We start from the raw sequence: 25,381 nt of genomic DNA on the forward strand, positions 1-25,381 counted from the left end.
AGTGATAAAGCTATTTTTGTATACTTACATTAACACTAACTACTGGAATGAGTTAAAGTCCACCCAATGTCTTTAACGTTATAAATAATCCGCAAATAATCCTCGTCCAAGATCGCGAAGGCAGGGAACTGCTTCCTGGATAACTAGTACAGAACTAATAATTTCACGACAAGACCGTTTATTATGGTAAACCTCGAGAAGTACGCACGAGAGGTTTCTGCTCCAGGAAAACACGGACCGATCAATAGGCCAGACTTAGCATGCGCGAACCAATCAATCGTTAGTATGTCTGCCTCATATTTTGTAGACCGAATATTTCTGTCTCTTTCGTTCGAGCCTCTTATTTGGGTATATAGGGTCGTATTATAAAGGGGGTGTAGCATGGCAAGTACTGGTTAACGTCAGGGGCGCCGGAAGCAGTTTGGGATGGGGGGGGGGGGCAAACATTCCAGGGAGCAGGCGCGGATCCAGGGGGGGGGGCAGCGGGCCTTGCCCCCCGCAACAAACAAAAGAGAGAGAGAGAGAGAAAGAGAGAGAAGGAAAAGAAGGGAAAGGGGTAAGAAGGAGATCGGGGGCCGGAAGGGCCTTGCCTCCCAGGCTGTTGCCTCCCCCCCCCCCTAATAAAAAAAAATAAGAGCGAAGGAAGAAAGGGAAAGAAAAAAGGAAAAAAGGAGATAAAGGGAAGGAAAAAAAGAGGAAGAAGAAAAGAAAAGAAGGGGGTATCAGTTTTCTCGCCAACAAGTTGTGGATCGGGGGGGGGGGGGAGGAAAAAGGTCATTGCCCCCCCCCCCCCACCGCCACAAAAAAAAAAAAAACAGAGAGAAGGAAGGGAAAGGAAAAGAGGAGAGCTAACCAAAAAAGAGGAAGAAGAAAAGAAAAGGGTGAAAAAGGGGGAGATCAGTTGCGGTTAATCCCGCCAACAACATGTGGATCGGGGGGGGCGAAATGCCCTTGCCCCCCAGCAAACCTAAAAGAGAGAGAAGGAAGGGAAGGGAAAGGGAAAGAGGAGAGAAAGGGAAAGCAACAAAAAAAAAAGGAGAAAGAAGAAAGGTAAGGGAGATCAGTTGCGGTTTTTCCGCCAACACTTGAAGGTGTAGATCGGGGGGGGGGGGGGGCTTGGGGGAATAATAAAAAATCAAACGTGGTTTATTTCTAATTCCATGACGGTGATTTAAAAATGTTGCTAAAATGACATAATTTTCCGAGATTTTTTCTCACTTTTTTTATTAAATTATACTTTTTGTATGCGTTTGTTGGAAAATGACAAATTCCTAAACTTACAGTCAGGCAAGAAATAAGCTTATTGCGATGCCTACATGTCAGGGACCGCGGAACGGTGGGATCAGGTGCCTCGAGCTTCCTCCCCCTCCTTCACTTTAAAAAAATATATATATTAAAGAGTAACAGAAAGTAAGAGAGCAAGAAATAAAATCAGTGAACTGCCAGTGTCACAAAAAAATGAGGTATCAAAATATGCTCATCTGACTGTGATTAACTGCATAAGACCCCCGAGCTTTAGGGGTCTCTTCCCCCTGGATTCCATCTAGGGCCCAAAGTTCGGCCCTTAGATGCTCATGTGACGGTAATTTAATGCCTAAAACCCCTGAAATTCTTGGGGCTCCGTCCCCTGGACTCCAAGCCAAATAGTGTCCTGTCAGTGTCACAAAATAATAAGGTATCAAAAAATGCCCATCTGACCGTAATAAAACGCCTAAAACCCCTGAGCTTCCGGGCTCTACCCTAGACCCAACCAAGGGCCCTAAGGCGGGCCCACGAATGCTTATCTGACAGTAATTAAACACCTAAAACCCATGAGCTTCCGGGGCTCTACCCTAGACCCAACCAAGGGGCCTAAGGCGGGCCCCTTGATACTCATCTGACCTTAATTTAATGCCTAAAACCCCTGAGCTTCCGGGGGCTCCGCCCCCTGAATCCCACGACAATTAGTGACCTGCCAGTGTCACAATAAGGTCCCCCCCCCCCAAAAAAAAAAAAAGAGAAGAGAAAAAGAGGACATAGGAAGAAAAAGGAGCAGAAAAGGAACATTTTTGAAATTCAGACAAGGATGAAGAGTCGACAACGGTACAACAAATTGTCTTCTTTCTCTAATGATTTAATGAAACGTAAAAGCTTCCGCGCTTCGCGTATGAGGGAAGGGGAAACTAACCCCTCCCTGCACCCTCCCCCCTATGGAACGCGATACGCGCGCCCTGTAAGTGATTCGCATGCATCGCATCCTCAAATAAAATCCTAGCTACGCGCTTATCTGACCGTAATTAAATGCCTTAAACCCCTGAGCCTCTGGGTCTCTGCCCCCTGGCCCCTACCAGGGGGCTTAAGGCAGACCCCTGAATGCTTATCTGACCGTTATAAAATGACTCAAATCCCTGAGTTTCATGAGGCTCAGCCCCCTTGACCCTACGTTATACGCCAATTAATAACCTGCCAATGTCATGATCGAATAATTCAAAATATGCTCATCTGCCCGTAATTATATGCCCATACCCCTGAGCTTCCGGGGGCTCCGCCCCTTGCCCCCCGTCGGGGCTTTGCCTTTAGACCCCATGCCAATTTACGCTACGCTCTACCTGATCGTAAATACTTTAGCCTCCCCCGACCCACTTTGAAAAAAGTTCAGCGGGGCCTACATGTAAGAGAATGGGAGTAGAGATTGTGCACATAGTGGATTCTTAGATTCTTTTAAATCCTCCCTAAAGACATTCATTTGTATTTCTCCCTGTTAGTCTGTAGCTTTAATGTGTTATTCACGGTAGATGGAATATAATTGCCTTAATTTGAATTTGTAATATTTTGCCCTAAAATTAATTGTATTCTATTGTATTTATATGTATGGACTAGATGTATCTGTGCTTATGTATTTTGAATTAATTGTAGGTTGATTAGTATATATTAATTCTAGTTTGTAAATATGATATTGAATGTATTATTATCTAAGTATTGCCAACTTTGTAAAGCGCTTAGAAACATTGTAATAAGCGCTATAGAAATATAATGTATTATTATTAATCATTGTTATTGTGAAAGATAAATACAATAGTATAAACAATGAATATTTCACCTATGTCACCTGTAAATTATTTTTGTTTGATGTGTTTGTTTAAGCTTAGTGGCTGCTGAGAAAGTCTGTGTATTGCAACCAGGGGACCGATATCTTAACTCTTATCATGCCACAGGGCTAATCCCCATTGTGCCAAGCCCCAAATCCCTCAGTGCCAAGTTTATATTGAGATAATCTGATTAACGCGATGGTTCTATGAATAGCGCGTGCAAAACACACATCACACTACAATGAGCATGAACAATAACTGCTACTACAAAAGTGTACACGCACGCACAAGGCACCATAGCAGTAGTTTGCTCGCATGAACAAAGCACCATAACGATAGCGTGCATGCAGCCACATGGCAGGCTATGAGTTAAAATCCTCTCTGGAGGACTTGGTAATGAGGATTAATGCCTTACCAAAGGGCATGAGCGCATATGCAAACCTGGGACGTCTACATTACAAGTCCACTGCTCTCCCACTGAGCCATCACACCTCCTATTACAACTAATACACAGGCAAATACACCATACTCATACAAATAGCTCATATACAGTAGGCTTGCGGGTGCACCATGTGAGAGAGAGAGAGAGAGAGAGAGAATTGAGGAGTCCTGAAAGGGACTCTGACTCGGTAATCTTTCTTGGGGGTGTGTAGTCCTGAAAAGGACTGTTTATTATCTTTCTTAGCTTATAGTTTTAAGGAGAACTATAGCGCTTGGAGATGGATGAGTGGCTCGACGTTTCGAACAGGTTGACTATCAGTCGTCAGGAGTGCACCCGCAAGCCTACTGTATATCTACATCACCATGCAAGCCGACACTTACAAGTAGCAAATAGCTCAGTTACACACGATCTGACACAGATAATACAAAATGACAAATGAGAAGTGAGATATTCCCCCACCATTTATTAAATTAATGCAGATAAAAGCAACTTTCCTGAAAAAATATTATATTGAATCTACCCTTGTAACTTGTCATTGTATTACATCAAAATGAATTCTCCATAAATATGAATATAAAAAGATTATTAAAAAAAAGAAAGAGTATAAATGACATTCAAATGATAAATTGTCTACTTCTAATATATATAAATATATATGGAATGGGTCTCGAGAATATATTTTAAAAGAAGAAGTAAGCTTCTAATGCACTTTAAGAGCATAATATTGTCTCCTAATGAAGTGACAAACGGGTATCACACATGCATTTAGTTTTATCAAAGCATCAAGCCCATCTCAAGTTCCCTTTTACACGTATTGAAAATGCGACAACAGTCATCAGAAATATGTGTAGAGCATTATGAGACATTACCCAAACTTAACATTACAGATATACTGCGTTAAAACTAAGACATGGTTTAGCACAATATAAGAAAAAAAATGAGTTGAAATTCATCATGTTAACCATCATACAAAAAGGATACAAAAAGGATACAAATAAGACAGTTAATTTAAAAAAATGCTATTTTATTTGATAAGACGAACCATACATGTATGTATAATAAACGTACATATTATGTAATTGAACATTTTTGCTACGAATGGATGGCTTTGGAACTTCACACATACATGTGGCACATTAAATTCACTTCAATATTGAAGAAGAAAAAAATTGCACTAACAGTTTCTAATTGAACGAGTACAATTCACTTTCTAAATCTCAACATTTCTTTATAGAGTCCGTTCATCAGCAAGGAAAAGAAAGAGAAAAAAAAAGAAGAAAAAAAAAGAGAAAAAGTGAGGAATAAAGTTGATCTGCTAACCTTTTAGCACTACAGAAAATCATATAATACAGGTATCACCCTTCACCAATTTATAATACAGGAAATACTATAAATTTGAAATACTGACAAATATCCTACAGAATATTAGAAAAATAGAGACTTATAACAAACATAATATGAAAACGTACATTTGGATACAGGATATATGTATGTATGATAAATTCACAAAGGAATAACTTTCATTGCATTTTGTAGGTGTAAAAAATGAGAAATTATTAAGGACTTGGCAAAAAGATAGTACTCGTAACAAAATGAAATGATGCAAAGATGCAATACCTCCTCAACGAATACATTAGTCCAAATATAAACAAATTATTCTAAACATAATCTCTGATAAATGGGAGCCCCTTGAATAAATGTATTTGGTTTAAAAAGTACCAACAAAATTAACGTAGAAAACTAATCAATATATATAGATACACAATGTTTACCGTAAATGAAAAGCCAAGAATTTTTCTTTGCATGATAAAACTGTAAGACTAATTCTTTATGAAAGACACAGAATGAAAGACATAAACCAATTTATAATCACAAATTAAACAATGAGATATATCTCATATTGTGATATGTAGTTTGCTGAGTATATATATATTTTTTCCATTATAAAAATTCATATAAATTCAGTCTCACCAGAAAAAAAATCTCCATTAAAAAATCTGACATGATTCTCTAAACAGTGAATAATATTTTTTAACAAACCATTTTGTTCACACGTCACAGAATCACCTAAACAGTTTCATACCCGTTTCTATATTAAAATAATCACATGGTTTTTTTTTGACAATCAAAGCCTTATTCAGATATGCACAGGTATACTGTGTCGTTTATAAAAAGAACTGGGGGGTGTTTCAAAAAGATCCTAAGTAAAACTTAACTCTAAGTTGGACTTAAAAATTATGGACAGCCATTGGAGTCTTAAAATGAAATATATTCAAAAGCAGAAATTTAAGTATTTTAGACTTTTTTTATAAATTCCAAATCCAGAACATGAAATCTCCTTGATGATAGAAAATATGAATGATTTGAATCAACATTTTATGCCTTTCAAAATAACTTTTACAAAATATTTTCAAAGATGCTAACGGCTTTCCATAATTTTTAAGTCCAACTTAGAGATAAGTTCAACTTAGAATCTTTGTGAAACACCCCCCTGAAGACGTAAAGTGTATTATGCTTCACATTGCCTATTGGATAGCATAAAGCTACATGTAAGTTTAATGCATAAGACCATTGTTGCGTGCAGTTTACATTCGTTTAAACATAAGGAAACCGCAGCAGTTTATACGCGGTGGCATACCCGGTCATATGTGAACGAGCATTTTTTATTTTATTTACTAGAAATGCAGAGTTAACCCAATCGAATCTCATGGAGTGTCTCTGGGTGTAGTAAAAGTCCATTCTGGAGTATGATCCTTATTGCTCCTCGATCAAGGAAAGCACGGTACGATGAAGATAGATGTATTGGTACTGCAATGAGAATATCAAAACAGGATAAAAGTTAAGTCATATATAAGCGAGAGGCTGAGGGAGAGAGAGAGAGAGACAAAAAAGAGAAAGAGAGGAAGAGAAAAATAGAGAGAAATTCAAAGAGAAAAAGAGAAAGGGATGGAGAGAGAGAGAGAAAAAAAAAGATAGAGAGAGAGAGAGATGGATAGAGAGAGATATAGACAGAGATAGAGGGAGAGAGAGAATATACACATAAGGGCCACTGTATTGCTCTTGCTTTAATATGTGGATTAAAAATCATGTATGACTATTTACATGTGTATGTACCGCATACATACATAAGTATACATTGTATACATGGACAGAAGATGAGATAACATTAAAATTGTAGGGACTCGCCCAAAATAAAATATTGAATTTATTTTCTTATTTTCTGTGGGAAAGAAAATAGGAGAAACTTTTCTTCACATGACCATATGTGGCAAACCTAGGTTAAAGTCTGATCAAAGGAATGTATGCACTTTGAAGTGCCAGCCAGGCTGGAACCTACCACCTTGGCGTATCCAGTTAAGTGATTAAATCACTCAACCACCAGAAATCTATTTTTCTAGTCTTCAATTCCATCATGTTCATCTACGTGTCCGAATGTAGAATTCAGTTTGCGAAATTAAGACAGGAGAGATATTATTCATTGTCCCTTACCAGTGTTTGAACCAAGAGGGCTCTTTGCTCTCTGATCTTCGCTATAGTACCAGCAACGTCAATGTAGTCGGTAGCAGTGGATCGTTGTATGGCATCCATTAACATATCAGCAGCGATGAACGTTCCTGTCCTGCCAACACCAGCACTGCAACAAAAACAATGAAGACATATAAGAAATGTAGTCGAACCGTCAATTTGTTTTATATGTTGAGCCTTGCTCGCTCTCTTATAACCCATTATTCATAAGTCCTTTTCAGGACTCCAGTCATGAGTGAATACATCTCTCTCTGAACTTTCTCTACCTCTTACCCAACAATATCAAGTCCTCATCTCTACCTATGGTGGACTAATGAAACAAACGATGGACTACGAGAAGCTACTCTTGGTCAATGTAAATAAACATGTATACCTACTGTATATGATCTGCTTTGGGTAGGAAATATACATGTATGAAGTATACTCTCATGATAATTGCTCAGTGGTTGAGTTTTAACACTATACCAAATTCCCAACTTTTATCTGTTATCGGTTGCACAGCACATGTTCCTACAGCAACTGGGGGGTGTTTCACAAAGATTCTAAGTCAAACTTAACTCTAAGTTGGACTTGAAATTATGGAGAGCCATTTGTAGCCCAAAAAATCGAATATATTCACAAGCAAAAATTCAAGTATTTTAGACTTTTCATAAATTCCACATCAAGAACATGAAATCTCCCATGATAATAGAAAATATGAATGATTTGAACTAACATATTATGCCATTAAAAACGAATTGTACAAGATATTTCAAAGATGCTAACAGCTTTCCATAATTGTTAAGTCCAGCTTAGTGGATAAGTTCAACTTAGGATCTTTGTGAAACACTCCCCTGGTCTGGAATTGATTTCCTGACCTCAACCACGGACCAAATACACTATCTATATACATGTAATCCTAACCCTACAAGGTCACATAAAACCCAATTACAACCTCAACCCTAGTCCAGCGCAAATCATCCATTGGAGCCAGAAGGGTGTTAACTCATAAGTATTGAACACAGAATTAATACCCTTTTGCCTCCTAACAGACGAAATGATGGATCAGCATTTGTTGTCACTTACCTGCAGTGGACGACGATCGGACCGGTTGCTGCCCCATCTTCCTGGTTAGTCACTTTGACCTGACGGAGTAGCCCCACTAGAGGGGCAGTGGACTCGGGCACGCCATGGTCGGTCCAGGCGAGGTACTGGTAGTGGGTCACGGTGCGTTCTGTACCCTCCTGTTTGGGTGGGAGCAGAATAGATTTTTAGTATATTTCATGAACAGTCAAGCTTTACGATGATTGCGATATTTCGGCATAGGACAAAACATTGCAGACTGACAACTTTTTGGGTGGCTATTCCCTAATTATTCCCTGATTTGAGTGAATTTCCCGCAGTTTAATTATTTTTTACTTTCTTAACAAGAAAACAAAAAAGGGTTTTCACTGATTTCCAGGATAGCTGGGAATCCTATGAAATGTGATATTCATATAAGCCCTTACCTTTTCTAGGAGAAGTGTGCGTTCGATGAAGTTCTCGGTCTGGTTACTGCCAACAAGGGTGACAGTCACGTTGCCATGCAGTTGAGGCTCTTCTCCAGCTGGCCAGTAGTGCTCGCATTTGGTCTGCAAGAAGGAAAGCATTTCATTTCATTAGGTATTATTTTCTAGCAATAGTTTGCAGATTTACCTTATTTATTGTGCTGATATCAATATCACCAAACATGAAATCAATATAACAATGATGGTGCTAATTTATGGTTGCCAACATCATCATCATCCTCATATTTGTTATTTTCACCACCACTATCATCATCACCATTGTCCTCATAATAATCATCACCACCACCACCACCTCCACCAAAAGACGTTAAAAAACGGGAGTTGCTGCTACCTTGTTTGGCGTTCAACAATAAAGGGGATAGAGCAACGTCGATCTGGCGCTGCATGCTCAGTGGCTGCCAGGCTCACGATCAATTGGTCAAAAAGAATTTCCATTTTTGGTTTAACTTAATAAAACTTGGAGTGGATTATTATTATTATTATTATTATCATCATCATCATTATCCTAACCTTTTCTTGTCTAACTAATGCAATTACTACCATCATCATCATCATCATCATCATCCTCACTACCATCAGTATCACTATCACCACCATTATCATCATCATCATGATATCATTATGAATTGGAAAACGTATATATGTAAAAAAATCTGAAAGAAAAACCTTTTACAAAGTGTTTGGTTGTTTATTTCTTCTAAATTATTTTGCCAAGTAAATCTATGATATTTCAAAAATAAACTGCAATTTGTAACTGATATTTATAAATGTATGTTCCTATCACATTTTGAATGGCCAAGAATATAATTTCGAAATTCTGCATGTATGTATCGATTCTTGTATACATTAAACGAACGACATTATTTAATAAAGGAACCTTGTGGAAAGGGAAAAAAAATGATATCATCCTACACATCGTCCACTAACTAAAGCAACATCACCATCACTATGATCAATATAATAACAATAACTAAGACATTTATAATACACACTATATCCACGCTAATGGTACTCATGGCGCTTACAGTAAATAACTCAACATCATCCTCATCATCATCAATACCAACATCACCAACATCATCTTCCCCCTTACCTTTCCTCCTTCCACCAATGCAGTCATCATCACAATGGTACTGGTCTGGTTTTCCCAAACCATCTCCCAGAAGTGTTCAATGGTGTTTGGCAAGGGTCCTTGGGTCGCAATGTACTTCTTCTGTCCATGATCATCCTGAACATTAAAAAGAAACAAGGTCAGGGGAGTGTTTCACAAACACTAAGATCAACTTAAGTTGGATTTGAACTAAAGGAAGGCGATTTATGCCTTAAAAAGTCTTGAACCAGATGTAAAATTAGAGGAAAAAAACATAGAAATTATGCTGGGAGTAAATATTCGTATTCGACGCATGTCTTTGTCAGTGATGAAATTATATAACCTTATAGCATGTTCATGCGATGACAATACAAAAGTTATGTAATCCCATGTAATCCCACGATACTTAAACGATAAACAATGCATGCAAAAATGATCTTTAGATAATATTTTTTTAGCTTCAATTCATATTGTCTGATTCTGGCTTTCTGTTCATTCTTACGATTTATGGTAAATTTATGATTCACACATGTTATCTTTTTTCCGCTTTGAGCCTTTGTTCATTTAGCTTTCATTAATATTGTCTGATTCTGGCTTTCTGTTAATTCTTATGATTTCATGTGAATATATGATTCACAGGACGTTATCTTTTGTGCGCTTTGTTCCTTTAGCTTCCATTCATATTGTCTGATTATGGCTTTTTTGTTCATTCGTGCAATATACAGTGATGAATACAAGATGAAAAGTATGCCTGTATTCGTTACTATTCTTTGATGGTAATAACAATTGTTTGCTATGGTTAGAGATTTACCTTAATGTAACTTGCATTGATGTAATCGGTACCGGCTACTCCTTTCAGTTGGACTCTGGTGTAGTCATCTGCAGGAAAGAAAGAAAATTAAAGATATACATGTTTTTGATGTGATCAAAGTTTTACATTAAGTTTAAAGAAAACAAAAGATAAACATATTAATGTTTTAATGGGTAAAAGTAAAGAAAAGAGAAAAAAAGCTTCTTAAAATTTGCAGTTAACAATTAAATCATTCACACCCTTACCATGTTTTGTAATTTTGTGAACTATTTCAAAACTTGCTTTCTGTCCCGATTTATATTTCTTGAGAATGTGACATATAAGCTTACATCTAAGAGTAATCAACAAAGACTTAATTACGTCAGTCCACCTTTCATTCTTGAGTAACGGAAAGCACAAAAACATCAAATTTAGAAGTATGAAATTTCAGTTATTAACTCTTATCCTGCCATAATAAATACAGCCTAATGCCACAGGGCTAATCCCCATTGTGCCAAGCCTCAAATCCCCCTGTGCAAAGTTAATTTTGAGATAATCGGATTAACACAATGGTACTATCAATAGCGTCTGCGAATCACTAGGCACAGTGCAATGGACATTAACAATAACTGCCATTACAATTGCGAGTATGCATGCACAAAGCAGATAAGCGGTAGCTCGCTCGCATGAATGAAGCAATCAGTCAATAGCACGCTCGTGTGTACAAAGCACTATAACGGTAGCGTGCAAGCAGCCTTATGGCAGGATATGAGTTAACTGTACATGTAAGGCATGTATGTCAAACCTTAACGCATGTCTCCTCTGGTTTTCTTCATTTGACAAATTTACCTTTGTTAATGGAACAATGTCAATATTTATGCTTGCAACATATCCTTAGATAAGTATTTTTAGAAAAATGAAACTTTGAATATAAAACACTGAGAAGAACCTAAAATCTGAATTACTTACAAGGCAAGATGTTCCTGTATCTGTTCTTATCATCATTTCTGGCCTGTCGAGCCGCAGTCACCGCTCGAGTCTTTTCCATCGCTGGCAAATTCTGAATGAAATTATTGAAATATCCACATTCATTATTTAAACAATCTAATAGAAAGGAAAATACTTTGAATTTATTTATTCATTTAAAAATTCTTTTTTATTTATGTGCAGCTAATTCACTCACACGGAACAGCAGGGTTATGACCTCATTCACTTTGCCAAACCGGAAAGTTATTTAAGCCAATGGTGGTAACGTGTTTGTCTGTTCGGTTTGTAGTTGGTCTAGTGTCTGTCTTGTTGGCGTGAGTGAGGTATTAGGGATGCAAGAGGGTTCTAGGTTACATACTGGGTTATAGGTTTCTTTATGAGTTTTAGGTAACATTACAGGTTTTAGGTTACATTACGGGTTTAAGGTTACATATAGGGTTATAAGTTACATAATAATACAATTCCTCTTATATATAGGGTTTTGGGTTACATTTAAGGTTTTGGGTTACATAACTGGTTATAGGTTACATAGAGGATTTTAGGTTACATACAGGGTTTTAGGTTACATTACAGGATTTGGGTTTCATTACATGTTTTAGGTTACATATGGGGTTCTAGGTTACATTACAGGTATTAGGTTAAATATAGGCTTTTGGGTTATATTTAGGGTTTTGGGTTACATTTAGGGTTTTAGGTTTATACATACAGGTTGTAGGTTATGGTCAATCAGTGTAGTATTTTGAACATAGAGCAAAGGTTGCCAGGGCACATGTCATTCAAACCATTGAAAAACCCATCTTTTAAAGGTGAAATGAATCATCCTATGTAATTATCTTAAATCAATAATTGAACAAAACAAATATAAATGCATGAAAAAATTAAAATTAATTATAAATAATTAAGAAAATGAATAAGAAAATAAATAAATAAATAAACAAAACTGTGAACACTTACATTATATTCATCACTGAATCCAGCATTGTTGCGAGCAGACATCTTGGCAACGTGTTGGGCAAACATATTCTTCTTGGTAGGACTGGATATGAACATAGCATGTAGCAAAAATAATTAAAATTGTGAATCTTCAAGTCAAATCATTTTATTCAAATCTGTAGAAATATAAATAAACACAATCAATAATAAACTTAAGTTATAACTCATACGAAGCCGACATCTGTCATACACACACGCTTTGTCTGTGGAACAATTAGGTTACAAAAATACAATAGGTTATTGTGCCTTCTGGTTTACAGAGTAAATAAATGACAAGGTAAAATGTCTGGAAAAAAATTACTGTGTATGTAAATGGCAATTGGGAGAACAAAACATCCTCACACGACGATTGCCCCATCCAATACATTTTGTCCCTGATCTGAGAAAGATGATACAGATATGGGATGAGCCCTCTGCCCATCCAATTTAATCTCCCCACACCGATATATTTAAAAGGATTGTACTGCCATAGATGTAAATGTATGCTTAAACAGGTTTTACTGGAGCCTGATCGTGTACAAGCTCTGCTTTTCAGTTACACTCTTTAGATTTTATTCTTTAAAAAAAATATTTCGTCTTGCATCTATACTCCCCTCAAAACACTCTCCTTATTTACCATGCATGGTACTGTACTTGAGTTAAGTGATCTACCTGTACAGTACTGTTTTGCTACTCTCTTGCTTGTATGAATCTTAATTTAAGTGGTAGCTTACCGGGTATGCGTGGTGGAAGGTTGGTGAACTTGGGCTGTGGTTCCCCTGTTAGGTGGTATCGTGGAGTAATCGGGTATATTCGTGAACGAGTGCTCCATTATTTGTGGCTGCTGGTATGCGTACGTATTTACTCCTTCGTTGATTAGCGCCCTCTTCATAATGCCGTTGCCATTGCCATTGATGTAGCCGTTGCCGTTGCCATTGCTGTAGTCATTGCCATATCCATTACTGTCATCAGAGTACATACCATCATCCGGTTTTCCGCAGCTGTTATTGTAAGGTGCAAAAGCGAAATTGTTCTTAGGATAGTTCTGAATGAAAAAATTGGGCATTAGGACACACCCCTTTTCAGCCCTATTGACTAAAAGGTAAATAAAATAGTCATATAATTGCGATTAAACTATCTATTGTTGTCCCAATGGTACACGCCACCATCTGGCTTACCACAGCTGCAACAGAAACAAAAATGAAATCTTTTCTCAGGATAATTTTGAATCAGAAAATTGGACATTAGAATGCACTTCTTATAGCCTGTTTTTTTTATACACTGTTGTGTTTGAAGTATATGCCATTCACTGGTTTTCCACAACTGTTGGGAAAAATGGGGACATATTTCAATGAAATCATTCTAGGGCAATTATGGATTGGAAAATTGGATATTTAAAAAACCTTAAAAAAAAAACATTCCTTAACCCTTACTGTACTGGAGGGGGCCTGGGAGGCCCCCCCCCCTCAACATTTTTGGAGATTGCGCCGCAACCGCTTGGAATTTTGAATTGTCGTTTCATGACTTTTCCCCTTCGAGTCTTACGCACATTTTGATACCATTTTCGTCGAAATCGGATATACCTGTAAGGTGTTACATAACAATTAGTATGTGCATGTCATCAAAAATATGCTATAATTGCATATATTCATGTACAAGCAGAAATGTGAATACTGAATTGATATCAAATTGCTTTTATATGTTTCTCAAAGTAACTTGATGTATTCCAGAACAAAAGAATACATTAGAAATAAAACATTAGATATAATAAGAAATAAAAAACAATAAAATACAAAAGAAAATAAATATTTGAAAATCGCATCAAATTTGCATAAATTATCATTATTAATTACTTCAGATTAACTATTTTGTGTTAGAAAAGAAGTTTCATATAGATAATTGGTTTCAATTAACATTCAAAAAGGGGAGTATGACAATTTTTGTAATGATTCTAGTTCCCTGTATATTTCTAGATTTGATATTCCTGAATGCGTATTCATAATTTATGCAAATTAACCTATGTATTTCCAAATATCATAAAATAATGTAACCTCTTCACAAGTCTACAGACAAATATGAAGAGTTTTCTGTAAGATGCATAAAATTAGCATTTTGCATAATTAATTAGGCTTTAACGACATAAATTTGCATATTAGGAAAAAACCTAATTATACCATCTTGTTCCTTACGTAAATATCTACAAACATGCAAATTTTCACGTTCATCGGACTTTCGACGGCCGAGATCATAGGAGGGGGCCTCCCAGGCCCCCCCCCCCCCCCCCCCCCAGTCACGAGGTGCTCAAAATAGCCCAGTACAGTAAAGGTTAAAGTTTAAAGGAGAGTGATTGTAGTTTGAAACTAAAGAAAATTACACGGATATGTTCCATGAGTCTGTTTGTCAATGTATTTTTCTCTTGCTAAATGCCTAGGTTACAAGAAAACTTTTTAATTTTTATGTCAGTTTGTTTCATGATTTTCCAAATGCATGCATTTCCCATTGAAGCTTCTACCCTACAATGCACTCTTGGTTCGAAGTATGCATTTTAATTTCAATGTCACCTCGATACTGTCTTGATGCTGCTGCGATGTGGAGGAAAGTAATAGAAACACAGTGAGAAATTTGAAATTTTGTAGCCAAAATTTTCTTGGGCCTTTGCATTGTTAATCTTTTCCCCCCTAAAACGCGTGGGAAACGCAGTGTAGCTATACATGTATCAACGTCACTTTGGATCCAATTCAAATCATGCATTCCAAGATCGATGTTAGAACGTCTGTCCAGTTTTCACATCGCAATGGACAAGCATGGGTTGAACGCATTGGTGTGACATAGGCATACCTGACGCAAAGATGGTTATAGTTATCTACCAAAATGTACCCCCAACACACTAGGCGCGTCTTCATCATCTCGAGATTGCCAAATAGCCGGCTATTTCTGATTTGGGAAATAATACCGAAGTTACAAATCGCGTCTTCATCAGCTTGAGATTTGACCTCGAAACTTGAAACTCGACCTTGAGAAATAAGCTCAAGATATTTTGCTCAGCGTTTGCGCATAGTGTGAGTCTTCGGTCTGGTGAAGACGCACTGGACAAATAGCTGGATATTTTTCAAACTATCCCAAGATATCTTGGGATGACAATCCCGACCAAATATCCTTATAATTGCTACTTCGGGCTGATGAAGACGCAAATTAGCTGGATAGTTTGCAATCGGGATAGTTCAAATAGCGGGATATTTGGCCATCTCGAGCTAGTGAAGGCAGGCCTACTGTGAAAGTAGAGACTCACCATCCAAATCCCATGGCCATGAAGATGATGAGGATGATGACTACCATGATGGCAAGGACAATTGCCGGGATGACAAATATTCCTCTGTCGGGATCTGAAATCAATAGTGGATAGAGATAACTATAAGGCATCGTTTAACAATGTTAATTTTTTAAGATGCATGGCCCTACGTATTATCAGTGTCTGTAATATGGTATAATATTGATGCCCTAAAAAAATTGCACTTCAAAATAATCATGAAGTGCCTCACAAAAGTAGAAATCTTTGAGTGACCGGTTTTACCATAGTCATTTTTCACAATAGACAGTAGTATTATACAAACCATTAGGAAAATTAAATTTAAATTTCCCATCATAAATATCTTGATAATCAGACGATCAGGCGATCGGCTTGTAAAAGTCATGAGATTCCTGACTGACCTAAAGGTTTATGATTACGATTGCAGCATGAGCTCAATCCAAGATTTTGTTTCAGAATCTGAGGCAATGTCACCGAGGCACTTTAACAGCTGTAGAAAATGGAAAGAGACGTGTTGGACACGGTCTCATATTATGCCTGATAATTCATTGCGCCATCAGTGATTTCCTACAGTATGCGTTATTTCCAATGAAATATCTGACATGAATTCCAAATCGTGGCTATTTATCGACTCTGTCAATGCATATGCACAAAGCACAGAAAAACTTACATGGGTAAGGGATGGTGTTATACACAACTGGTTGTACATCAGTTTTCACCTCACATTGATACGATAACACCCATACATAACACATAACACATGTAGCTTGTATCATGTACATGTATATATATTTATATCTTCCTACTTATCAAATTAAAGACAAATATATCAATGTTGCTACAAATTTTAGAACACTGTGTACAAAACATGTAAAGGGTGTACATACCTGTTCTAAATGGAGAGCTGAATTCAGTATCCACAAACTTGCCGTCCACACCATACGCTCTAATAGCAAATCTGGTTTTAAAAAACACAGTGAAGAAAATTGTTTGATTTAAAAGTCATGAATATACCACATTACATTTACCTAATTCAGTTGAAATGCTAAGGCGTACATATACCGATAGTAGTTTGTCTCATTGTTAATACATGCGTGCCATGAGGCCTAAATCACCAAGCCCAAATTCTACTGAAATCTAAACCCAGACGCTGAACTTTAGCTTTCGTTCAAATTTCAAAAACTGTCAACCAATTCAAAACCTGTCTTAAAGCTAGTATCTGTACTAGTTTATAGGAGGGATTAGAGCACCCAGCATGGTCACTGTTATAGGCATTGTTTTCTATATAGAGAGAGCAAGTAGCTACAAGTAGGACAGTGTGGCTTTAAGACACATTTATTCAAAATTGCTTTTGATGCATCTAACTGACTCTGTTCACATTGATGTTTGTTTTATATGTATTGTAATTTTTTGTTTAATATATAATAGTTTGTCATTTTAATTTGTTTTTTATAGCAATTAAAGACTTTGGTTGAAAGCGCTTTATAAGCACGTTTTATTTTTATCATTATTATTATCAGGCTAAAAAAAATATTGTCTGAAGTCTAAGGTTCCTTTTGTTTGGCTTTTTCTTTTTTTGCCTGTTAAAAGAGATTTCTGACCAAAATGGACACCCAAAGTGCAATGACCTTTTCTTTCTTCTTTCAAATTTAACATGGCAGGCCGAGTATCTGATGATTTTTTTTTTTATTGTTGCTTATACAAGAATTTATGTCAGCCAAAACGGAACACCTAAATGTGACCTCAGTATTTGTTACACTTTCATGAAGCCAAAACAGCACACAAAAACCTGATGATCTTTTAATTTTGGTCGTCGCAAAATTCAGGGATTGTGCCACCACCCGAGAATAACAAATGTTACTATAAAGTGGGACTCTTTATGGTTATTTAAATTGAAATATGCTCGTGATAATTATTTGATACAATTCAACTTTAAATTTATGTATAATATTTTACCAACACCTGTTAATTTATTCAAATGGAAAATCAAAGAAAACAATTTGTGTTATTACTGTAATAAACCTGGTACTATTATACATGTATTTTTTGAATGCGAAAATATTTACCGATTTTGGAACGTTATCGAAATATTATTATGTAACTCCTTCTGTAAAGATTTTAAATTCTCACCCATTTGTGTTGTATATGGTTTTCATGACGCAAAAGAAAATGTTATAGATATTGATCTAATACTTCATTATGCTTTATTTGCAATCTATAAAGCGAGTGTTGGAAATCAATTTAATAAAAATGTAGTGACGAGAATAATAAGCAAATATTTTTTGTTTATGTTAGAATACAAAATAGAAGTTGAGGAAAACAGAACTAAAACAACGAATTTGAATATTATTAAGTGGAAGGAAACTATAACTAATTTAAAATCTGCTATTAAGTAAATAGAAATATAATTTGATTTGACCTCATTTAGACATGTAATTCAGTGATTTGTTATGAATATTTATGTACTATGATGTTATCCATGATTTTACCTGAATAAAGATTTATTTAAAAAAAAAAAAAAAAAAAAAAAACGGAACACCTAAATGTGACCTCAGTATTTGTTACACTTTCATGAAGCCAAAACAGCACACAAAAACCTGATGATCTTTTAATTTTGGTCGTCGCAAAATTCAGGGATTGTGCCACCACCCGAGAATCCTGGATATGCCACTGATGTATACTCTACCTGTAAGAGGTACCAGGGTAGAGAGCCCCATTGCAATAGGCAGTAAGATCATCAGGATCACAGGACTCTGACCCAACTCTGAAGGTGGTTACACCTGCCCCATCAGCAAAAGGGTTATAGTCATCGGGCGTGGTCTGGTAGGAGGGAACAGGGCGTGTCCTTCTGGCTTCAGCCCAGGTGAGTGAAGATGTGGTCTGACGTTTGGCTGTGATGACGACGGTACCTGCAGAACAAGAAGATGAACGATGAGAATTCGGGGACATCTTATATCTAAACCCCTACCATGCCACTAAGTTGACAAGCAGTTATCAAATTGTACTTTTATCACTCAACTTTCCCATTTCAATTCAGCGTTTCATTGTCAAACTGAGCATTTGATATATCTCATTATAAATCAGAAATACAAAGTCTAGCTATTCATAGTCCAGGGGGTGTTTCATAAAGAACCTAAGTCGAACTTAACTCTAAGTTGGACTTAAAACTATGGAGAGCCATTTGTAGGCTTAAAATTAAATATATTCACAAGCGAAAAATCTAGTGTTTTAGACAGATTTCCATAATTGTTACGTACAACTTAGAGATAAGTTCAACTTAGGATCTTTGTGAAACACCCCCCAGGAATTGCTCTTAAACAACAGACTACCACTGAGCTCTCTTAACCCAATAGCAACTAAACCGCCTGAAACGTTTTCCGTTTTCGTCTGTTTTTAACATGCTATAGTATCCGTTCTAGGGTCTACCTATAATGTTATACGTGCGCAATCCTACTTTGTCTACAGTAGAACTCTGCATATGTTTCATATTGTTCAGAAAAATGTCAAAATGAGAGCAATATTGCAACATCTTCCAGTGAGTAATAGGCTATTATTACAAAATCTCTAGTTGCTAATGGGTTTATGCCATGGCCAACAAATGCAATGATAGTTTGCAAAATCATGGCACAAAATGTCAAGAGAGACCTAAATACATATGCATGTACTATGTTCAATAGAGCACAGGATAATTTGACTACATGCAGAAGACACTCACTTTACGTGTTTCTTCACATCATGCTTCAAGGGCAATCAAAACCTTAAAAAAGCTTCATCGGCATAGAAGTTTGAAATATATCAGGCCAACAACAAGGAAGGTAGAAAGGTTTGAAATGTGAGATGACTACATCCTTGCGATTCTCAAAATGGCAATTTGGACAGTGGATTGTGACGTCCGATTAAACAACTCTCCCATTTGTTGTGTACAAAAATATCTGATTTTAATTCTCTTTTTAATTTCTCTGCTCTCAGCAGATGACATTATCATTAACACTTACCGCCATCAACACGTTCCTGCACAATGATTGCAAAGCGCACGATTCGTCCAAACGCAGTATCAAAGAGATTGAAAAAAGTGATGGTGATAGTGCTGCCTCGGGAGACCAACGAGGGAGTTGCACCACGAGGTGGAGACGGTGGAGCTATATAAAGAAAGAAAATAATGAAGATAAATGAACTTAACTGATTTTTCCCTATTTTTATGATATCTGAGCCCTGCATGTATCTTAACAAAACGTGCTTAAAAAGCGGGTTCCAAACCTTCATTGTAGACCCTCTTGTTTCCACAAGCATTTAACTACACATACACTGTAGATTGGTTGTGTGCCCGTAATGAACAAGCACTTTGAATTATATTTTTGTTTTACCAAAATTAAATGTTGATATTCATAAAGTAGTGGTGCTGCATCAATTCTTCTTCTTTCATTTTCTACTCTTCCTCATCTTCCTCTCCTTCTTCTTATCATCAATTTCATCATTATCATAATTATTATCATCACCACCGTTATTACTACTACACATACCTGTTTCAGCAAACAGGGTTCTGGTGGTCGACCTTTGATTACTAGACGCGACCTGGTTGGTAGCGTACACCGAGAAAACATAGTACTGCCCTGCAGCCAAGCCAATGACATCCTGTGAGTATTCTGTCTGCTCAGCCACAGCACTAATGGTGACAGTATCCCCATACTGTGTGTAAAAATAAAAGATTTGGATTTCCTCTTTACGAATAAAGGTCATTGCAGGCGCGATGGCTCAGCATTAGAGCAGTGGTCTTGGAATTGGGAGGTCCTAGGTCCAAAACCAGGTCGATATACTGGTGCACTTTGGTGAGGAACTTAATCCTCACTCCTAGTCTCTTGGCAAGGACTTTTTTCTAAAAAGAATGGGCTGTTTTGAACCTTTCAAAAAATAGGGGGGGGGGGGGGGGAGGGAGGGGGCTATAATAGGGCTGCCCCCCAAGATCTCGGCAACCCAAACTCTGATCGACTCCAAATTTGGCATGGTTATAGATGTTCATGAGGTCTACCATATTGCATACTTAAAATATTTTTTAGATTAGAATATGCTAATTAGAGCTAATTAATTATGCACAAATTGTATTTGTTTGTATTTTTCTTAATATATATGGTGATTCTTATGAAACAGAACTGTGTTCATGGTACAATATACATGCTAAGATTATATTTACACAATCTCTGATAAAAAATGGTAATTGATATGTCATAATTATCCAACTTATGAATAATTATGATATCATATTATATTTTTAATACGTGTTTTGGTCATGAAAGACATGTTAGAGTGCTGGTTTATTTGTCTTAATCATGAAAATTGTTAGTTTTTTTCTCTGCTTTTATCTTTTTCTTTGTTTTTCTTTGTATTATTTTTTATATATTGTATTGTTTTATGCAAATGAGAAACTTTTAATAACCATGCCAAATGTGAATACTAAAAGTTCATGTGAAAAGATCGGTATAAAACTGTAACATAAAAGATGCATCCAAAAACTCTGTACGTTATATATGGAAGAAAAAAAAAATCAAAATCAAGTGACACACGATCGCAAAATGTTACATAACACCCGGACCATTGACCCAGTATGCCCAAATTTGGTATCAAAGATGCGCGAGTCACGAAGGAAGAAAGTAACGAAGTGGCACTGTAATATATTTAAGCATTACAAAGTAATCACGAAAATAGAGGAGGGAGAGGCTAAATCAGCCCCCTTCCCCCCCCCCCCCCCCCTCCCAGTCTTTTTAGGGTTAAAGCCATCGGTCCCCCTGGTTGCTTACTTACAAGCAAGCAAAAGCTATTTCAAGCATTTTAATTCAGGTAAAGTAACCATGATCTCTCTCTCTCTATGTGCCATATCGATTGACTTGGGCGATCATGCTGTTCCACAACCCTCGCTTCCTAGCCTTCTGTATTAGTACCACTCCCAGCTCTTTCACTCCTCTCTCTTCAAACAATTTCTGCAGACTGTCCATCCAAAGTATCCTCCTTCTTTCCACAAATTTTCCCTGTCAAAGCAAGATTCTCTAGGCCTTCTTTACGTGTAATGTGACCCATGAACTTCAACTGCCTAATCAACATCTCACGTATCATTTTCCTTTGAACTCCAGCTCGTGTAAGAATTTCTTCATTACTAACTCTGTCAGTCCAGGGGATTTTCATCATTCTTCTTAAGAACCACATTTCGCAACTTTCCAAACGCTTTTTAGCATCAGAGGCTAAAGTCCATGTTTCACTACCATATATAAGTACTGGGTAGATGTAACAATTCAATACTCTTATTCTGGTCCTCATACTCATTGTTCAATTTGTCAGAATTTTGCCTAGCTTTGAAAATGAAGATTTAGCGAGAGCTATCCTTCTCTTGATCTCTGTCTCACATCTGGCATCCTCGGTGATCATGCTGCCGAGGTAGTTAAATGAGGAGACTTGTTTAATAATCTGTTCTTTCAGTTTCAATTTACATTTTGGACTGCTCTTCTTAGAGACCACCAGGCACTTTGTCTTGGTATAGTTGATCTCTAGTCCCATTCTCTCACTTTCTTTTACAACTACATTCAGGAGTCTCTGGAGATCTTTCTGACCCCTCATAATAAGTGCTATGGCTAGGATTTGAACCCCTGACTCTCTTAGTCTAACACACAACCCACTAGGCCCATGCCACTTTTACATGCAGTGTAAAAACTTGAAGATAAATATGATTTCTAATAGCAGTCAGGTATAAAACAATATCAAACAATTAAAAACTTGAATGCTTGAATAAACTTACTGGAGAGAGGGTGCCATTGTCATGTGAGATGTGAATGGTCAGGGAGTAGTTGGCAATGACGCCATTTGGAAGCAAAGGAGAAGACCAGCTGACCTCAGCATCAACGATACCAGTCTTGGTGATGGTCAGTCCACCGACCGCACTAGGCACTGGGAAGATTCAAAGGGAAAGATTTATTAGTAAAAGATAGTAATAATAATTACAGCAACAACACCAACGGCAACAATAACAGTGGATTTCTTGTGCAACGCTCATGTCTGTCAGATATACATCTCCTGGCACTCCACAATTATTAAATAATTAAATAACACTACAGTCAAACCTGTCTATTAAGGTCACCCAAGGGATACAAAAAAGTGGCCGCTGTATACAAGTGGCCTTTCTATACAGGTTTTACAACACACATTTCTCAAGATACATGGCTACTAAAGACCGGTGGCCTTTACAGAAAGGCGGCCACTTCAAAAGGTTTGACTGTACTACTACTAATACCACTACTACTACCAATTTTCGTGCCAATTGTCAGGTCGGTTGTACGACTCTTGCTCCTTTAATAATTGCTCCCCAGTAATGTCCTACACTAACCCAATTCCTAACTTCACCCATGGACCCAACACAATACTTAATCCAACCTCCAATTCTAAATATAACCAAAAATCAAATTGCAATCCTAACCCTTAATACACCAACCAGTACCTTGGATGAAAGAAAGCCAGACAAAGAGACAAGCCAGTTTGTCTACCGGTATTCCCAAATGGTCTACACCCAGGCCGTCTACTATCCTTGTGGTCTAATAATCATTTCGTCAACTTATCATTAGGTCTAATGACCATTTAGGCTAAGAGTCGCTTGGTCTAATTTCCATTTGGTCTAAGAAACTGGCCCCCAAATTCTAACTTACTTGACGGCAGTGTTGTTACTGGCAGTGCACTGACAGGATCGCTAGGTACATTGAAGAAGACAGCTTGGAGAACAGCGAAATAAGCAGTGTATGAGGCCAGATTCTCTTCTGTATAACTCATCAAGCCTTCTTGTACCTTTATCAAGATATCATAATATTGATACATGTATTAAATATAAAAATTATAATGATAATGATGGTGATGATGGCAGTAATAGAAATAATAGCAATAATAATAATAACAATATTACTACTAATAATAATCATAATAACAAGAATACTACTACTAAATCATGGTTATGATAATAATAGTACTACTTTTAATTATAATGACAATAATATAACCTAACAACAAGACCGATAATAATAAATTTAATAATGATTATAATAATTGGTGTAATAACAATAATTGTAATAAAAATAATAAAGGCAACAATAAAAATACTGTTATTAATAATGATAACAAACAACAATAATAATAATATATAATATAACATCAATAATGATACTGATATTAATAATAATAATAACAATAATAATTATAATAATAATAATAATAATCTTCCTTTATACAGTTTTTGCAACCAAGATACACTCAAGCTTTGCTTATGATTGCGGTCTCCTGCACTTTTCCAACAGAATAGTTTGAATAATACTTTAAATTTATGATAATATGTTATGGACACATTAAGTTTTGTTATTATATGTACATATATGTTGTATTATACATAACATTTATATGTTCTTTGTTATTCAGTTATATTGTATTTGGAAAAATGCAGAAATAATATTTTTTAAAAATGAAAATATCTTACAATTTGTGTGTTGATGTTAGCGCCTGTGTTATCTTTGATTGAGATTACAAAATTGGTAACAATCGTAGATGGCGAGCTCCATGTCCATGTAATAGATGTAGCCATAACCTCGCTTCCTGTAAAAGATGGGCTGTATGGCTCTGAAAGATTCGTAATCAAAGAGAGATGTTAAAGATAAAGACCAGTTGCGATTGCATTGTGAAAGAAACGTTGTGGAATCGATCAGAAAAGGTTGATCATCTAGCATTTAAGTATTGGTGTGTACTGCAAGGTTCTGGAATAATCAAAATGATAAGAAATTTGGCCCATTCTTTGTAAAGTTACAAGCACTGCACACAGAAAGATGTATATGGGACTACGCACACGTGTGCGACACGTGCGTTTATCTTTCATAGGCCAATAGATAAACTGATTTACCAAATATATCAATTAGTTGGCGGTTTCCCGGCAAAATTGTTATCATGTATTAGTCAAAACATAGTCTTTAACATGATTGGTAATAAGAGATTCCATTTCATTTTTTGAAATTGGGGCGTTTCCAATACTGGTCTTTAACTTAATAACACAGAATTAAAATCCAGAAACTTTAACAAATCTGCAGCCATTTTGTTATCGTAAAAGCTTGTGACTGTATGAATTGCAAAAATTTAGGATTGGAATCCTATAATTTTTCAGTATGATATTTTGTAAATCTGGACTGTCAATGAAATTTGCATAAAAGTATCTGGTTTTAACACTTTTGAGACGACGGGCTTCTACAGAAGCCGAGCGAGTTGTTAAGTCTGTGACGACGGGCTTCTATATAAGCCGAGATGTATCCCTAATATTTTGACAAAGTTTTCCAGCTTATTTATTAGCTATAATGTGCTTAAGTTCTTTGAATTATTATTTAGATATATTCATATATATGCTTGCGCAATTTGTATTGTGAGTGTATTGAAAAGGAAAGACGTGAAGCTTCAGCAAAATAAGACGGCAATTTCCCTCAAAAATAACAGACCTTATTTTTCGTATTGATGAACAAAACTCTTTTTTTTTTAAAGAAAAAAGTCTGATCTTTCATTTTTACATTTACTAAAAATCACGAAAATGACAGAATGAGGTGCGATGGGCAATGCAAGTAGAAAGCACCGCCAAATTTTCCATTACTGGCGAT

General features: G+C 36.5%; 1 protein-coding gene across 1 annotated transcript in view; it reads right to left on the bottom strand.

The window, feature by feature from the left end:
- Positions 1 to 5,911: 5,911 nt before the first annotated feature.
- Positions 5,912 to 25,381, bottom strand: part of LOC578203 — a 175,885-nt gene continuing 156,415 nt past the window's right edge. Inside the window, exons 77-93 of the mRNA XM_030988229.1 lie at positions 24,226 to 24,365; positions 23,411 to 23,546; positions 22,510 to 22,658; positions 20,249 to 20,414; positions 19,724 to 19,867; positions 18,415 to 18,637; positions 16,616 to 16,686; positions 15,711 to 15,804; positions 13,156 to 13,422; positions 12,404 to 12,485; positions 11,432 to 11,522; positions 10,484 to 10,551; positions 9,676 to 9,810; positions 8,523 to 8,645; positions 8,101 to 8,258; positions 7,000 to 7,144; positions 5,912 to 6,318 (exon numbers count right to left, since the gene is read on the bottom strand). Coding sequence (XP_030844089.1) covers positions 6,265 to 6,318; positions 7,000 to 7,144; positions 8,101 to 8,258; positions 8,523 to 8,645; positions 9,676 to 9,810; positions 10,484 to 10,551; positions 11,432 to 11,522; positions 12,404 to 12,485; positions 13,156 to 13,422; positions 15,711 to 15,804; positions 16,616 to 16,686; positions 18,415 to 18,637; positions 19,724 to 19,867; positions 20,249 to 20,414; positions 22,510 to 22,658; positions 23,411 to 23,546; positions 24,226 to 24,365 — 2,246 coding nt within the window. The 3' untranslated portion in view covers positions 5,912 to 6,264. The remainder of the gene's footprint in view (positions 6,319 to 6,999; positions 7,145 to 8,100; positions 8,259 to 8,522; positions 8,646 to 9,675; positions 9,811 to 10,483; positions 10,552 to 11,431; positions 11,523 to 12,403; positions 12,486 to 13,155; positions 13,423 to 15,710; positions 15,805 to 16,615; positions 16,687 to 18,414; positions 18,638 to 19,723; positions 19,868 to 20,248; positions 20,415 to 22,509; positions 22,659 to 23,410; positions 23,547 to 24,225; positions 24,366 to 25,381) is intronic.

This window comes from Strongylocentrotus purpuratus, unplaced genomic scaffold (assembly GCF_000002235.5).
Source record: "Strongylocentrotus purpuratus isolate Spur 01 unplaced genomic scaffold, Spur_5.0 spur5_scaffold_17, whole genome shotgun sequence".
In the NCBI taxonomy this organism is placed as follows: domain Eukaryota; kingdom Metazoa; phylum Echinodermata; class Echinoidea; order Camarodonta; family Strongylocentrotidae; genus Strongylocentrotus; species Strongylocentrotus purpuratus.